Genomic DNA, 18,837 nt, shown 5'->3' on the forward strand with positions numbered 1-18,837 from the left:
CAAGTTATTACCAGCAATGACACCAAACAGGATCCTCTTCACTTTTTAATTTGTCTCTTTCTATGGGTGGTAGTTGAATGAAAGGGTGAAAATTAAACTTTGTATGGCAAATTAGCCCATACTGTTTCTGTACCTTTTGAAGGCCTTTCTGTTACTTTTAAATGTAAGATTTTTCTGGATTAAAAAAATAAAAAGTAAATTGGCAAGGTTTTTTGGATGCATAGTGCTGTGTCTTTTTGATTGAAATTATGGAGGATTTGATTCACTATTTTGAGAGAAATATTTATTTCTATGTTCCTTTAAATAATACCCATTTTAAACATTGTATCCTGTAATGTATTTCATAGGCTCCTAGACATACTCTTAGGGCAGCTACTTCGGAGATTACATAGTCTAAACCTTCAACAGATGTTTGAATCTCCTTTGGGACACTGGGTCCTTTTCGGTGCTTACATTGTTGTCCAGTTCCTTAGGGAAAGGACCTCTCTACCAAAGTGCTCCTACCAAAGGAAAAATAGCATGGTAATAGTACACTTAAATTCAGATTTTGCTATCAATTTCTGAACTCCTGCTACACACCACATCATAGTATATGACTTAATTAGCAGTTTTGCTGCTACATCATATAGTTGATACATATTGAGTTTACATATAACTAAAACATTATTTTTTTAATGAAAAGCATTTTTAGGGAGCATCTTGAGGTTTACAGAAAAATTGAGAAAGAAGTACACAGAGTTCTCATACACTTGCTCACCACCTCTCTTCTAGTGAATCAATTAATGTAATGTTCTTAACTAAACTCCACAGTTTACATTAGGGGTTACCCTTTGTGTTATACATCCTATGGGTTTTGATAACTGTATAATATATATCAAGTATTATGATATCATAAAGATATACAGATATAGTTTCACTGCCTTAAAAAATACTCTGTATCCCAAACCTGTTCACCACCCCCCCCCACTCCCCGAAACCTCTAGCAAACACTAATCTTTTTACTGTCTCTAGTTTTGGCTTTCCTGGAATCTCATATAGCTAGAATCATACAATATTAGCTTTTTCAGATTATCTTTCACTTGCACTGGAAGTTCCTCCGTGTCTTTTTGTGGCTTGATAGCTCATTTCTTTTTATTGCTGAATATTGTATGGGTATATAGCAGTTTGTTTATTATTCATTTACCTATTGAAGGACGTTTTGGTTGCTTCCACGTTTGGGCAATTATGAATAAAAGCTTAGTGTGCAGTTCTTTGTGTGGACATAAGTTTACAACTCTTTTGGGTAAATACCAAGTTTAGTTTTGTAAGAAACTGCTGAACTGTATTCCAAAGAATCTGTACCATTTTGTGTTCCCACCATCAATGAATGAGAGTTCCTTTTGTTCCACATCCTTACCAGCATTTGGTGGCATCAGTATTTTGGATTTTGGCCATTTTAATAGGTGTGTAATTGGTCTCTTTTTGGCTTCCTTTGCAATTCCCCAATTACATATAATGTTGAACATCTTTTCATATACTTATTTGCCATTTGTATGTCTTTGGTGAGTTATCTTTTCAGATCTTTTGTCCATTTTTTAATTAGGTTTTTGTATTGTTAAGTTTTAAGAGTTCTTTATGTATTTTGGATACCAGTCCTTTATCAGATATGTTTTGCAAGTATTTTCTCCCAATTTGTGGCTTGTCTTTTTATTCTCTTAAGATTTACTCATATTTAATATATACTTCTAGGACTATGCTTCCTACATATTACATTTATTCAGGTGAGACCTGTAAGGTCTCAATAAATTATTTAAGTGACCTACAAGAAGAAGATATATTCAGCTTGAACCAGCATCCTAATCTGTGAAGCTTCTGTGGTCATTCTGGATCTTTTAAGTTCTGGGAAATTATACAGAATGTGTAAGCATATAGATTTTAGAAATTTCCTTGGGTTTGAATTCTGGTTCTGCCACTTTAGCTGTGTGAACTAGGGCAAGTTACTTTCTATTCCTCAGCTTCCACGCTTATAAAATGGGGATAATAAATATGAACGCCTGGTTCATTATGTTGGTATAAGGATTGAATGAGTCAATACATGCAAATTGCTTTAAAGAAGCATAATAACTATTAGCTCTTGTTATAATTATTTCTGTTATCATCATTATTGTTGTCATTATTGTTTTCTGCCTCATCACCTCAATATCATCCTGGCTGTTTCTAATTGGTAAAAGGGTCTCTGTATTGAATCATAGTCTGCCTTTATGTAACTTGTACTCATTGGTCCTTCTGTGCCCTTTGGATTATGGAAAATGAGTTTAATACCTCTTCTAAATGATGTCTCTTCAAATCTTGAAGTTGATCTCTTCATCCAGCAAACTTATTGTTTAGTACTAGGCACTAGGGATAGGAAGATAAAGAACTTGTATAATAAAGGAAAATAGATGTATAAATAAATTTTTCATATCCACTTGTATCTGAACCTATATATTCCCCTTATCCCTGTTAAAAGGGATGAACTTTCCATGCTGCGAAGACCAGCCCCTCTGTATACTGATCTTTTGGTACCTGCACCTGTTTCATCTCTACCTAATCAATGTTCCCCTGCCAGCCGCATTTTACAGCATTGATTATTCCCCCTTTCTTGACATTGTCTTCCCTGGCTCTTCCTGACTTCTAAAGGGCAAGTGCCCCAGGAATTATTCTTTGGACTTTTTTCTACACTACCTAGATGGTGATCCTATGTCATTCAAAGATTGGCAACTACTAATTTATTTCTACAGTTCAGACTTCTTTCTAACATTTGTATATTCAGTTTACTTAATACATGTCCAGTAAGCATCTTAAAGCTAACATGTCCCAGAATAAAGTCTAGATCCTTCCCTGACTCCCCTTCAAAAAGAAGCAATAAACAACAACAAAAGCAAAACAAAACCTTGCTCCTACGGTCTTCCCCATCTTAATAAATAGCAGTTACATTCTTCTGAGTGTCCAGGCCAAGAACCTTGGAATCATTTTGGAGTCCTTTTCTTCATTTCCATCAGCAAATCCTATTAGCTCTGCCTTCAAAATATTTAGAGTCCAATTACTTCACACCTCTTCCTAGCCATATCGTTTCCACACAGCAGTCCGAATGATTATTTTAAGTTGTAAGAATGGTCATGTCATTGTTTTTATCAAAGCTTTCTAATAGCTTCCCATCTCCAAACAAAATCTGAAGTCCTTCCTTCCTCTGTATTCTTAATCTGATGTGACCTGTCACTCTCCTTGCTCACTCTGCTCATGCCTCCTTGCTTTCCTCTAACACTCCAAGCAAGCACTCTTGTGTTGGGCTTTGCTTTTGCTGTTTCTTCTTCCTGCCTGCTCCTTCCCCAGGTAACCATATGGGTCTTCCACACATCATTTAGATCCCTGATCATATGTTACCTGATTTGTCTAAACTAGTTAGCACTACTTTGTTTTTCTCCCCAGAGCTCATAAATCTCCTAATAAACCTAGAATTTTATTGGGAATTGATGTCAAGTTTACTGTACTGTAGTCTTATAAAAGTCACTGTTTGAAAACTAGAACTATGTCGCTCTATCATGTGTCTAGTTCACAGCCTATCTCAGAATATAAATTGAAGTTTGTCAGTTGTGACTGCAAGTTTTAATACCTGTGATCCAATATGTTCAAATCTGAGATTTAAACTTGTTTATACCAGTAGTGTACTCTTACTTAGGTCAAATTGCTTTTTATTTTGAGAGCAAACATCTCCAAATCTATGAAGCCTGCCCTAACCTACTTCTGCTCACCTCTCCTCGTCTCTCAGTACTCTTTCTATGGAGTTGATTATCGCCTAGGACATACCACTGTTGCTTGTTTATTTACTTGTGTTTATTAATAATTGTTTTCAATTAGCAAACATTCAGGAGTGCCTAAATATTAATTTGATATGGCCCCTACCCCTATATATCATCCCATTCTGTGATATTTCTATTTGTTTACATGTGAGAGCTTCTTTAGCGCAAAGAATTATGTCTTAGGTTCCTTTCAGTCTTCGGTGCTAGTCCATAGTAATCAGTAAATTATTTTGAATGAATAAGGAGATGGATGAATGAATGAAAGAATTCTTTCCTCTTGTTGACCCTGTCCAGTATGTACATTATTTTTAATAGAGAAAGTGGAAGCAAAAGAGAGTATTAGTTTCTTTCACCTATTATTAATATTATTCTAATGCCTACCCCAAAGAACATATTGCTCCCAAGTTTGTTTTTCTTTCTAGTGATCTGGTCTTAATAAAACTGAGTCATTTCATTTGTTTTTTGTTTCCCTTAGTCTTTAGCTTTGTTTTTATTACTGTGTCGATTCATACAAAGGTTTTATGTTAATGATTATTTGCTCTTTTTAAATAGCGATTCTTCTTTGGCTTATATTTCTTTTGTTATTTCCTCATTTGGTTAATAAATGTTTGGATAGAGTTTTATATTTGAGCTTCTTTCTATACTCTTGAATTATCCTTCCCTATGAAATATTACACCTTTTCTCTGATCATTCTGAAAACGTACAGAGTACTTTTTGCTGTGATTTCTACTTTTTACTGTCATAAACTCTAAGTTGATATAGTTATTTTGTCCTAAAGGTCCCATTGCTTCCTTTTCACATATGTTCTACTTCTTCAATCAAAATATTTCTAGTTTTAGGGCAGGATTTCTATATGTTTAAAGAAATATACTGCCACTTTTTTTGCATTCTGATGATGACTGGTTGCTTACTACATGAGTATATAAAAGTTACATTTACATTATCTAAAATTAGAATCAAGTTGTTTTTTTTTTTTTTTTTTTGAGACAGTGTGTCGCTTTGTTGCCCTGGCTAGAGTGAGTGCCATGGCGTCAGCCTAGCTCACAGCAACCTCAAACTCCTGGGCTTAAGCGATCCTACTGCCTCAGCCTCCCGAGTAGCTAGGACTACAGGCATGCACCACCATGCCCGGCTAATTTTTTCTATATATATTTTAGTTGGCCAGATAATTTCTTTCTATTTTTAGTAGAGACGGGGTCTCGCTCTTGCTCAGGCTGGTCTCGAACTCCTGACCTCGAGCGATCCGCCCGCCTCGGCCTCCCAGAGTGCTAGGATTACAGGCGTGAGCCACCACGCCCAGCCAGAATCAAGTTTTTAGTATCTCTTTCTCAGCTTATATTTATCTTTAAATAAGCAAAAGAAATGCCACAGGAAACATGACAGTTTGTGAAGTAGACAATAAGTTTGAGCACACCTTCCTTGAATGGGTAGACTGTGGAGCACTGAGATGTTATTAGCAGAAAATTTGAGTGTCCTGCTGTTTTGAATTAGTAAGTTCCAGAAGATCTTTGGGGTAAAACATTGCTTGATTCTAAACTCCAGTGCTTGGAAATAGAAGTACTGAGACAGCTATTCTGCCTTCATTTTCCCCTGCTTTTGGTGTCTTCATATTTCTTCCTAGATTTTGCTATCAAACTTTGTATTAGAAGCCTGTTTAATCAAATGGTAGGAAAAATGATAAATGATATTTTGAAAGATTTTCTTGGGGCTGGGGAAGGGGTGGAAAAAAAAATGAAAGATTTTCTGTTTACTTTCAGTTTACTAGAGGAATGATTATAGTTAGGAATCTCGTATGTCAGGCTGTTCTTGTGTGCCCCGATATGAGGCTAAAAATACTGATTTATCTGATTCCTTGGTAAAAAATTGGCAGGGGGTCCTTATTTGCTTTTTTTTTTTAAGAGACTGGGTCTGGGTCTTGCTTTGTCACCCAGGCTTGGAGTGCAGTGGTGCAGTCATAGCTCCTTGTAGCCTTGAAGTGGCTTCAGTGATCCTCTTGCTTCAGCCTCCCAAAGTGCTGGGATTACAGGTTACAGCCATGAGCCACAGCTCCTGGCTCCTATTGTGCTTTTTATCTTAGAATGGTGATATCTTTACAGACAGTTTTGGATACTGCTCTTTTATTTTATGTATTCTCACCTTTGCATTTTATTGTTAGGCTCACTTACTTGTGTATTGAGCTTAGGTCTGGCACTTTGCCTTTGTTCATTCTGTCCCTCACACTTAAAGTTTCCTCCTCTGTTAATATCACCTATTAGATTTTACCCATTCTTAAAGACCTATCTCATATCACATATCTATGAAGATCTCTTTGACTTTTCCTTGTTGCCTTGCACACTCTGAAATTCTATTATACTTAATATTGCATGATTTGTCACTTTAAAGTATTATGTCCATACTTTAAGAATACCATAAGAGCCGGGCGCGGTGGCTCACGCCTGTAATCCTAGCACTCTGGGAGGCCGAGGCGGGAGGATTGCTCGAGGTCAGGAGTTCGAGACCAGCCTGAGCAAGAGCGAGACCCTGTCTCTACTAAAAAATAGAAAGAAATTATCTGGACAACTACAAGTGTATAGAAAAAAATTAGCCGTGCATGGTGGCGCATGCCTGTAGTCCCAGCTACTCGGGAGGCTGAGGCAGTAGGATCGCTTGAGCCCAGGAGTGTGAGGTTGCTGTGAGCTAAGCTGATGCCACGGCACTCTAGCCAGGGCAAAAGAGCAAGACTCTGTTTCAAAAAAAAAAATACCATAAGACCATGAAGGCAAAACCTGTGTCTTAATCATGCCACAAATATTTTATCGCCCTACTTACGGCAGTTTGTAAACTGTGGCCTTTGTGTAAGTACCATTGTGGCATATGTAATAGATACAGAGTGAATATTTATTGATTCTTGGAGTAATCTCTGAAAGGGATAGCTAATAGATTAGTGGTTTTTAAAAGTTAGGATTACAAGCTTGTATTTATGTTATTTGGAAATTTTTGGTGGTGGTTGAGTAGAATACTAGACACGTTTTCTCTACTGAATCATTTGCATATCCTTCTTTACCAGTGGCAATCGGTTTTGCCATGATTAAATTTTTAAAATGGTCAACCTGATGCACTTAAATCTAAATCCATAGTTTAATATGCTACATGGGGGAAAAAAGCCAAGTTCTGTTAGTTTTGCTGAGAGGAAGATTGAAGGCCTCTGCAGAAAAGATTATTTTTACACCTTAATTGTTTCCTTTTCAGAAAATAAAGTATTGGTTCCTTGGAAAGGTGGGAACTCACTGAAACCATTAAAAGTTATAAAGTCGACTTTCTACAGTTAGAATACATTAGAAGTATACTCTTTATAACTTAAAATTTAGTAAAACCAAAATTATCTGGTGTTTACAAAAAGAAATCTGTGGAGGCATAGCATTGTTGTTCAGTATATCATGGACTTTGTTACTAATGAGAGATTCTAGCAGATCACTAACACTGGCGGCCTTGGAGAGTTTAGACTCAGAATTGAGAGGGAAGGATGGTGAAATGTGTCATTCTAGATGGCATAAGCACTGATTGTGAATAACTTAAAATCAGGTAGGAAAAACTAATTTAAAAAAAGTAAAGTAGTTTAACCCTTTTAATAACCAGCTTTATGATTGCCTGATAGGAATGTTTGATTTTGGTTTTTGCCTGTTCTACAGGATGTGTGTGTGTATATAGAAAGAAAGTAGGAACATTAACTCTCATGTAGTCATTTCCATTTTCCACAATCATCTACATATAGCTAATCTTTTTTCATCTATACTTCTGCCTTCTCTACACCACTACATCAAAGTAATTCCTAAACATCTTCATCCATAAATATTTCAGTAGTATGTATCTATTAAATATAAGGGATCTCTTTTTATTCTTTTTTTTTGGTCTGTTTTAGAGACAAGATCTCACTCTGTTGCCCAGGCTAAAGTGCAGTGGCATCATCATAGCTCACTGCAGCCTCAAATACTCCCAGGCTCGAGCGATCCTCGTGCTTCAGCCTCTTGAGTAGCTGGGACTACAGGTGCATGCTACCACACCCAGTCAGTATTTAAATTTTTTGTAGTGATGAGTCTCACTTGTTGCCCAGGCTGGTCTTGAATTCTTGGCCTCAAGCTATCCTCCTACTGTAGCTTCCCAAAGTTTGGGGATTATAGGTGTGAGCCACCTCACCTGGCCAAGAGATCTCTTTTAAAATATAATACCTTTAAAAGTAACAATAGTTTCTAAATATGAGGTACTTAGAACGTGTTCAGATTTAATCTAGTTGTAGTCAGAGATGGTATTTTGATATTAAGATTTACCGGTTCAGGTGTTGTCAGCCTTACACATGATGGTTTTGGTAGCTATTGATTATTATCTAGATCCGTTATGTCATTAGGGGTTGCAGAATAGTGTTACATTTTTTTAATCCTCAGATAACTAGTGTTCAGTTTTTCCTGATTGTCTTATAAATTATCTTATATATTGTCTTATATTTTTTAAACTATGTTTGTATGAATCAGGATCCAGATAAGGTCTCTACATTGCAGTTGGTTTGTACTAATTATCTCTTTAATCTATATGTTCTTCTTCTTATTCCCTCCCTCCTTCTCTTTGCAGTTTATTTCTTGAAGAAACTAGGTTGTTTGTCCTGTAAAAGTTTTCAGTTTCAATTTTGCTGATTTCATGCCAGTGTTTAATTTAACATTTTTTGTCTCCTGTATTTTCCATGAATTGGTAGTAGATTTAGAGGCTTGATCAGATTTGGGTTCAAGTTTTTGGCAAGAATCTTTAGAAACAATGTTATGTACTTCCATGACGAAGCACATAACATATCATTGCTTCTCTTTTTGTGATTAAGTTAGTAGCCATTGGGATTGTGTATTGTCCACAGTGGCTGATGAGAATACTCTAGATGCCCTGAAACTAGTTATTGTAATGTCTTTGCTGGTGGTAATCTAGTTCTTTTCTGTGGAGACTTTCAGAAAAAAAATTTTTTTTTTTTTACCCTTGAATTCTGTTTCACAGGATGTGTCTCAGGTGTGATGCTCTTGCACTTGACAAGCTCTTTCGGGCTGAAGACCTTCTTCACCTCGTATCAGTTTTCATCTAGATCAATTTTCTTATATCTTTATTTTCCTTCTTCTCTGCTTCTCTTCTTGCTTTCTAGCTTATTCTGTCACTTTATTCATAAAGTCCCTGCTCAAATGTCACCTTATCAGATCACAGCGATAACTCTCAGTGAAAGCATATTCCTGCTACTATTTTCTTATTCTGCTTTATTTTTCTTCATTGCATTTGACATTTTTACGTATTTTTAGTCTCTCTCCTGTGACTTAAATGTAAGGCAGGGACTTCTGTTCACTGCTGTTTCCTCAGCGCTTAAAACAGTGTCTTGTACATAGTAGGTGCTCAGTAATATTTGTTGAATTAATTATATTAGGTTGATGTTGGATTTTATGAGTTCGTCCTCATCTTTTCACTTTTATTGCATATTTTTAAAATATTTTTTTCTACATTTTGAGAGATTTCTTTAACATTTTCTCTTAGCAACCATTGCATGTTTGCTTTTGATAAGTGTATTAAATTTTAACAATTCTTGTTCTCTGGCTTTTTGTCATTGCGCCCGGTACTTGTTTTATGGCTGCAGTGTCCACTTCAGTCTCTCTAATAAAGATACTAAGTAGACTTCCTTCCTCCCCTTCCCCCAACAAATTATCTTCTGATTCTTGAATTTTCTTGATTTCTTCCTTAGTTTGTCTTGGTCCTTCATTTGTTTCAGCTGGGTTTTTCTAGTAGCTGGTTTGGGTTTTTTCAGCAGCTGTTTAGATATGTTTCTCTAACAGATCTCTTGGATGTAAAATGGATGATGGGGTAGGCCTCTCCACAGAGTGCTGAGTGCTTGGACATGAGGCAGGGAAAGGGAGGGAAAGAAGGAGGAGTTCAATTGGCTCAACTATTCCAAATGAATTTAATTTTAATTATCATATTGTTTGTTCCACAGCCAACTCTTCTTTGCTTCTAAGACTCTCTAAGAAAGAATTACTGGTGTCTTTGGCTGTGGCTTGGCTTTGCTTTTATTTTTCTGTCAATGTGAACCTGTCTACTTTCATTTTTTAAAAATCCTGCATAATTATCTTTAGATATCTTGTTATGTAATACTTTGAATTCACTTTTTCTTTTTAAATTTTTGCAAGGTTATATTCTTGTAAAAAGTTGAAATACATGTGTTCATAGAGCAAAATTGGAAAATTTATTTTTCTTTTTTCCCCCTCTACTTTTATTTCCCTCCCCAGAAGTAATCACTATTAATAATTTAGTGTACTGGTTATTTTTAGCAAAAATTATCACTCATTAGCGTACTTTTCTGACTTAGCAATATTTCTTGGTCTTTTTTCCTTTTACCAGTGTACTAGCATTATTCCCACAGAAAAAATTCTGATTTTTACTAATGAGTAAAAAGTAATTTCTTGTTTTAATTTGCATTTCCCTAATTAGAAATTAGGTCAAGCTTTTTTTTTCCATGTATTTATTGGCTCTTTGTGTTTCCTGTTTTATGAAATGTCTGACTTGTTTCTACTGTTTATCCATGTTTTTGGTTGTTTCTTAGTGATACCTGGACATTTTGTATATGGTTATAATGGTCCTTTTTAAAAAAGGTATTTTACTAATATTCCTTGTAGTCTGCCCTTGTCTTATAATTTTATTTATGGTGTATTTTCTTTCTCAGAAGTCTTACCATTTTTGTATAGCTAAATCTATTGAATTTTATTTCCTTTGTGGATTCTCTATTTTGTGCCTTAGGAAGGATTGATGTTTATTAATTAGTTTTGTCATCAGTTAATTTACAATTTTTAAGTATCACTCTTCTGTCACTGCAATGGGTTCTTCGTAGGGGAGGGAAATAGATATGTATGCTCAATTTGCCATCTTTAGCAGGAATTCAAACAGGTATTTAAATACTCCATGTTCTAGGGTTTGTCCCTTGGCTTAATTTAATAATTCACTATCAAGAGGTTTCACAAGTATGCAGTCACTCATAACATTAGCTATGCTTTCATTTTATGCATAAGAACTGTTTCTGATAAGTTGAATTATCAACTAGCATATTTATAAGTTCTATGAAGGTTTAAAGATGCTAGCATGACTTAAAAGTCCTTTTTATTTTCATAATTAAAAGTGTTTGTGATGTGATTAATAATTCTTGTATGTTTGTTTACTTTCACTGGCTATTCTATTTAAAACATTTATTTTAACAAAAAGCAAACCTGTGCCATAGAATATTTTTCCTTTATATTATAGCTTAGGGATTTCCTGCAGCTCGCAAGCATTGAGATTTGTTATAGATGATAATAAAAATACAGGTATTGCATTTTAGTTTTTCCTGTTTTGCAGTACATTCCATTTTATTTATACTGGAAGTACATTACTATTAAAATGATGGGTCTTATGTAGTTTATTTTTTCTCCTTGCCAATAAAATGTTCAAAGAGTGTTGGGTGTTTTAGTTTTGTGTTTATGGTTTTATTCCATGTTCATAACTATGCTCATTGAATCATACAAACAAATATTCCTCTGATAAATTATTCCATTTATTCATCTATGTCAGTGATAAATATGAGTAGTGATTGATTCATTTTGCTGTCTAGGTACTGAGTCTAGATGGATTAGTTTGTTATTTAAAAAATATTTAGTACTTGGGTACAGAGTTTGACTGGGATATGAATCAAGTTGGTAAGACAGAAGATAGCAGGAAAATGAAAGAAAAGAGAAATAGTCAAAGTATATAGACCAGAGGACAATGTAATAGAATGAATATACATTGCTGAGTAGTTGACCAGAGGATCAAACATAGATGAATGCTTACTAAATCTGTGAACTCTTTATTACTTTTTCCTTGAAAAATCTTTTAACTCTTACATTGTTTTCTTATAACTGTTGCCTAGCTAACTAAGCCCTTAAACTCCCTTAATCCTTTCCTGTAAGTTATTTGCTCCATTTCTTCATTTGCATTGCTTTTTTCTGAAGTACTTTAAATGGTATGTAGTGTTTTAGGGGGTATCCATCTTATTTGAGGAGTAGAATTAATGTAAGGAATATATCATATCCTCTTGTTTCTTTGTGTATTGCTTAAAGATACTTGAGTTCTTTTGCTGCTCTATGACATCAGTAACTTGGGTCTAAGATTTTCCTTGCTGTTTTCTCTGTGCCACTTTTGATTATTATATCTTTTGTAGTTAATAGTATAAATTTTTATTCTTATTATTTTTAGTAGCATTTTTAACATTTCACCCCCGACCCAACTGTCTTTTATTTTTCTTGTTGGATTTTGATAACCTTAGTTTAACATGATGCATACATCAAAACTGTTTTTATATCTTTTCCTTTAGATCTTTAAAAAAGATTAAAAATTTAAGTGGGCTTAAGTATTAGTGCCTTTGTAAAGCCCAAACACATTAGTTCACAAACTGGTTTTTGATAATTTTTTTACCATTAATCATAGTATATGATTACTCCTAATTGTTACTTAAAACAGTTTTTGAACATAACTTTGTGAAAAGTGATTCTAAACTTTATTAAAATAGATATCCTATTACTTGTTATATCTCTTACTACTGATTAGATTTTATTTAAAGGGGTAGAAATGATTTACATTTTATATTGATTTGTCTTTCTTGAGAAAACAAGACCCTTAAGCCTGTGTGAAAACTTGAAGATGCTTCTTTGTTTGTGGAATGCTTATATAACACTCACTTCTACCTGAAAACACATACACAGGGTGCACAGTGGGAGTTTGGAGGGACAAAACATGACCACACTGAAATTTTAAGGGCTTCGAATGAGGCATTTGGGGATGAAATTACTTTTTTAAAAAGAATATATAAATTTTACCTCTTCTACTTTGAAGATCGTAATTGTTAGGAAAAAACCTACATTATTTTAATACCAACAATGAGAGTAAATTATCTTTGGAAATGTATTCTTATATTTGCAAATGATGCTTTATAAAGCAAATTATGTACTCTGATTTCATTGGAATGACGAAAATTTAGAAATAGTGAAAAGACTTGAAGTGTGATTCTAAGATCTTCAGATAATTTGTTGTATCCTATTGTCCAAGTCATTTAACTTGTTTTTGCATGTGTGAGATAAAATGCTTATGCTAAATTATTTCAGATGTATAAAAAGCTTTGGCATCTATGGTGTAGTTATAATGGACAGATGGAACCTATGAATACATTCAGCAGTACTGTGTTATTGAGAACTTGGTCATTTGGATTTTGGGTGATTTTCAGCATAAACAGAGAATACCAATTTTGGACAGCACTGTTTCTTCAGTGATAGAATATGTATACTGTTTCTGATATAAAAACAAAGAAATAAAACAAAGCCCACCTTCTGCCACCTAAAGTCGGAAACACAAAAATATAAGTGAAAAAAATGTCCAGATTTTTCCCCTTTGAAATATTGGGACTGTGTGTATAAACATTTTGATCCCAAATCTCTGGTGCTGATAACTTTATAAGATAGAGATTTTATTATGTTAAACTCAGAGTAGAGTGGCTCTTTAACTATGGTTACTTCTTAAATACGCTTATGTAAATAGGCTTTAAAAATGATCCGAATTAAGTGAAAAAATATAGCTTGATGTTTCTTAGACATTTGAAGTGTTTGAAAACTGTAGGACCCCCCCCCAGAAAAAATAAAATAAACATAACTTACGTTCTCATTTTTTAAAATATCTACACACATTCATATATATCCCTAAAGTCTTTTGGTGGGAAATGCAGGCTGGTGGTGCATGACAGTGACATTCAGCTAGAATATTTGCCACCTATGTCTATAGGATCTACTAGTGTAGATTTCTCAATTAATGCACATACCTCGAAGTTTTGCTGTCATAAAATTTACTTGCGTACAGATCCAAAACAAATCAATTTCATGGAAATATGCTGCTTTGAATTTTGTGATTTAGCTTGCAAGGGGGATTACATAGTTGTGTCATTAGACACTGATCCCTGGACCCAAGGTAATAAATGAACTTCAGTTGTAATGTATGGATGTTTTAAATATAATTCTTTTTCTAAAAAATTCTGTTGCCAAAAAGATTGGTGAAAAACATTTAGTAGAACTTGATTTGCTCACTTGTGATTTATCTTTCATTGGCTACTGCTGCCAATAGGAAATGCTTTTGAAATTATTATCGAGGTGATGAATTAAGTAAAAGATGAGTGGTAAAAAGATGAGTGGTAACCTTATCTTGGGAAGGTGGAAGAGAATAACTTAAAGTATTGCCACTTTATATATTTTTTATGTAGACTTCACTTACTGTAATGTTAGACCTTGAACTTTAGAGATTTTCTAGGACAATTTCCCTTCATTTTTATAGGAGAGAAATTCTTCAAGGGTAAGGGATTTGCCCCAAATCACACACTTCACTGCAGAGTTAAGGATTAGGATTCAGGTATCCCCACTTTCAGACTCTCCTCCTGCCCCCACCCACTTCTGCTCTTTGATCATTATCTAGCAATAGCCTCTAGTCTAAAAAACAAATCACATTTTTCAAAAATTGATTTGTTAAGTCTTTTAAATAGCCTATAGATTTAATGCCTAAAATATGAAAATTAATTTTTAGGCCAGGCAGGGTGGTCATTCACTTCTGTAATCCCAGCACTTTGGGAGGCTGATAGGGGAGGATTGCTTGAAGCTGGGACTTCAAGACCAGCCTGGGCAACATGGTGAGACTCTGTCTCTACAAAAAATTTAAAAATTAGCCAGGTATGGTGGTGTATGCTTACAGTCCTCACTACTTGGGAAGCTAGGGCAGGAGTATTGCTTGAGCCCAGGAGTTTGAGGTCACAGTAACTATGATTATGCCACTGCACTGCAGTGTGGGCAACAGAGCGAGGTGCTATCTCTTTAAAAAAAAGAAAAAGAAAAAACATTAACTTTTTGAGGCTATAAACAACTTAGAACTTCTTTTCTTAAATTTGTTTTGTCTCAAATTAAAATACAGGCAGTCCCCAGGTTATGGATGACCCATCTTATGCCATTCCATACTTTTGAACAGGCTCCAAAGCTCCCCATAAGGATAATTTTTAATTAAATTCATAATACAAGAACTAGTTTCTTCCACGAGTGTAAACAAACCAACATGGCATACGCACTTCCTGGGGGGGGGGGGCATCTTTTTGCTAGTGGTTAGTCTCATTGTTTATATAATAACTTATGCACAACATCACTTTCATCCAATTTAATTCAATTTTGTGAGTCTTGTTTACCCTTTTGACCATTCCTCCAAAATGAAAGTCCCCTTCAAGTCCAGGTGAATCTGCAGCAAAGACAAAGGTGATTATAATGGGAGTGAAAGTAAAATAATTAAGCGTTTGGAGAAAGGCCGGATGCCATATTCATTGGGAAACCTTGAGGCTTCAGTCACTTGACTATTGCAACAATTGTAAAGGATAAAGTGAGAATAATGGAATGTGTGAAAGGCAGTTCTCCCATGAAAGCATCAGTTATTACTAAACAGTGTAGTGGATTAATTATTGAAATAGAAAGGTTATTATTGATTTGGTTAGAAGAGCAAAATAAGTATAACATTCCTAGTAGCCTAGCATTGATGCAGCATCAAGTGAGTGTTAATCTTTAATATTCTTTTTAAAAATTTCTCCTATCTAAACTTTTGTATAAACTATATATGTTTTTATGTTCTGTTTGTTTGAATGAAAGAACACAATAGTTTCTGTAACTTACTACAGTACAAGGGTATTGTTATTACAGTATTACACTGTATTATCACATATGAGTCATCATAGTATTATTATTACCTATATGCACTTTTTTATTTTTTTGTCTTTTTTATTTTATTTCCCTCCTCCACCCCTCCATATTCCTGAATCAACAAGTTTGACCTAAAGACGTTCTCAGGAATGTATCTTGTCCATAATCCAGGGACCACCTTTACTTACATAAAACATTATTTCTTAAGACAAAAGGCTATAATTCATTTTTCTGTAATTTTTCTTTTGCTGTTTGAAAGTACTAGTTGCTTTGGGGTGATATATAAAATGTTCTTTGGCATCAAATAATTAAAACTACAACGATTTTTTTTTTTTTTACAAATTCTATTTGTAGACACAAAAATAATTTACTGTCATTTTCCACTTTAGTTTTAGAATAGGGAGCGATTTTTGAATTGTAAGAATGTAGATTCTCCACTCCCACTGCTCCACTTGACCAGGCTTAAAAAAAAAAAAAAAAGAATGTAGGAAGATTGGTCAAGGTCAGTAAGTTGTCTATTATAAAACCAATGAAGTAGAATTGTTTATGTCCTTCCAGTACATTCTATTATCAGAATTTTCCATCTGTCAATCTATGTTTTATAAATAAGTTTTCCCTACTATAAGAAAGCTATCAAAGCTAACATTTTAAGGAGCATTACTTTTTTTTTTTCCTAACATAGGGATTTGAAAGATAAATAAATTGGAGGTATAACTAAGTACTCAAAGTTGTAAATGATGCCTGGAGTTGAGTAATATTCAATGCCAAGACCAAGGTGGTTGAGAGCCATAACCTGCATTTATATTCTAATTCTTAACATTAGTTTTAGAAGTTTTATAACAAATACAGTTTTAAAAATTATGGTGTGCTTCGGGCTTCACTAGATGGGAAAAATATTTTTTAAAAAATTATGGTGTACTAACTTTATTAATTAAAATCCTCTTTATGAAACCATGTTTTATCCTAGAAAATGGCCTTAGGCACTTTCCTTGAATTTATTGATTTAGAACAAAGTGTTTGAAAAAGCATATGAAAAGATTTGGGAAAATTGCAATCCTCATGGTCTCCAGCTTGCTGATGACATTTTTTTTCTTTTTTGTAGTTTATAAAGCATTTTAAACACCTTCTAGAATGCAATTTTACTTCTTCAATAATAAGTAATATTCTATCCACAGGGTTTCCAACTTCAGCGTTCATTTTGTAATGCAAAAACTTCACTATGATGTAAAATGTTAGGACATTTTAATTAGGAAAATAGATCATGGAAACTCTATATTATGGAATAAATTTTTTAATGCTTCCATGTTCTACTAAATTGGAATGAAATATATATTAAAATTTGCATTAAATTAGGTCAGTTTTGAAAGTTGAAGAGTCAGGAGAAAAAGGGTTGGGATGATGATTATGAAATGTGCTTGGGACTCCATGGTGGGAGGTGGGGTCAAAACAACCATTTAATCATAAGTAGTAAGGAAATTTTTACCCAGGGCATTTAAGTTACATGATTCTTTTCCCTTTTTTGTTTGTTACAGGCAAAGGGGAAGATAGTGATGTACTCAGTATAAATGCAGATGCTTATGACAGTGACATAGAAGGCCCATGCAATGAGGAAGCTGCTGCTCCTGAGGTCCCAGAAAGTACAGTGCAAAGTGAAGCTGGTCAGATAGATGACCTGGAGAAAGACATTGAGAAAAGTGTGAATGAGATTCTGGGACTGGCAGAGTCTAGCCCAAAGGAACCCAAAGCAGCCACCCTGACTGTTCCTCCACCAGAAGATGTTCAACCTTCTGCACAGCAGCTAGAGCTGCTAGAACTTGAGATGAGAGCAAGAGCGATTAAGGCCCTAATGAAAGCTGGTGATATAAAAAAGCCAGCCTAATTGTTTAACTTGAGTTTGAATTTTAGATGTGTTTGAATGAAGCCACATCATGTAATTTTGTATCTGAAATTTATTTTGGGGTCTTACGTGGTACTTCTCATGTAACCCTTATTAGGTAAATTCATTTTAGGCATAAAATGTGGTTGTATTTTTTTGTTTTATTTTATATTAGAAATGTGTGTTATTGTCTTACGAATTCATGACAAATATAGTTGGATAGACTTGATACTTTGTTAGATGAGTATTTAGCTATGTCTGCAAATTATCTTAAAAGCCATTAGCAAAGAGTCATGTTATTCTTTTTTTGTTTATTTTTAAATGTTTGGGCACCAAACCTAAAAACTTAAGAAAGATTGACCAAGCATGTTTCTCTTAAGGCTACCTATATTTTGCAATAGACTATTAAATTATTGCTCCTAGATTTGTTAACAATTTAAGAAATTTAGTTTTGCTTATATACACTTTTAAAATATGTACTATTTTGAAGATTTCTTATATGGGTGTGGATTTCTTAATTAAAACTGAATAATAATTTTTGTTATCAGGCTTAGAGATTTGAAATGGCTTAGAAAAACTTTTTTTATAAAAGAAAGAAAGGATTTAAGGCAATTTTTAACAATGTAGAGCTAATTGCCCATGTTTAATTATAGCAGATGAGCCATTCTAACAGGTATTTGATACTATTGGACACTTCATTTAAGTTTTTTTTCCTCACTAAAAAAAGGAACAAGTTTTCATTTACATTCCAAGCTATCAGGAAAAGGAGAATATTTTATCATACATGATTTCATCTGGTGTTGTTGCTTGAAGATCTGATATGCTATAATTCCATGAATCAAAAATAATAAAAGTCTATCATTCTGGATCTGAAAGACTTTTGATATTTTTCCAAAAGCAAAATTAATTTTAGGAACCTTTGCTAAGTTGTTATAATTAATCTAATTTTGTATAGTTTTTGTAAATTAACATCCTGCCACAATTACAGATGCATTTTTTCTCCATCACTAATTGCAGTTGTTTGATATCAAAATAAATTTAAGTAGAGACCCTTAACTTAAAATAAACTAATTTTTTTTCCTAAAACATAAATCTGGAACTGTTGTTTTTATATTTGATAACAAATATAGTGTATTTATAAGCCATGCTCTACTCTTGTTGTATAAGGATTTTGCTTATATACACAACTTTCAGGGATTGTGTTTTATTAGCAGGCTTAATTATATATTAGAGTTTTTAAATGGAAATAGAGGACATTTATGAAACATTGGAGTTGCAGTTACAGATTCATTTTTCTGTTGTTCCAGAACATGCCATTTTCCCCCCATTCCCTGAGTCTTTCTAATGATGCACATAACCCTATATCATTTGAAATAC

General features: G+C 34.0%; 1 protein-coding gene across 1 annotated transcript in view; it reads left to right on the plus strand.

Moving 5' to 3' along the window:
• CAAP1 (caspase activity and apoptosis inhibitor 1) overlaps nucleotides 1-18,537 on the plus strand; it is a 59,245-nt gene extending 40,708 nt beyond the window's left edge. Inside the window, exon 6 of the mRNA XM_045562775.1 lies at nucleotides 17,117-18,537. Coding sequence (XP_045418731.1) covers nucleotides 17,117-17,463 — 347 coding nt within the window. The 3' untranslated portion in view covers nucleotides 17,464-18,537. The remainder of the gene's footprint in view (nucleotides 1-17,116) is intronic.
• The last annotated feature ends 300 nt before the right edge of the window (nucleotides 18,538-18,837 follow it).

The sequence above is a fragment of the Lemur catta genome, chromosome 10, assembly GCF_020740605.2.
Source record: "Lemur catta isolate mLemCat1 chromosome 10, mLemCat1.pri, whole genome shotgun sequence".
NCBI classification, from domain to species: Eukaryota; Metazoa; Chordata; class Mammalia; order Primates; family Lemuridae; genus Lemur; species Lemur catta.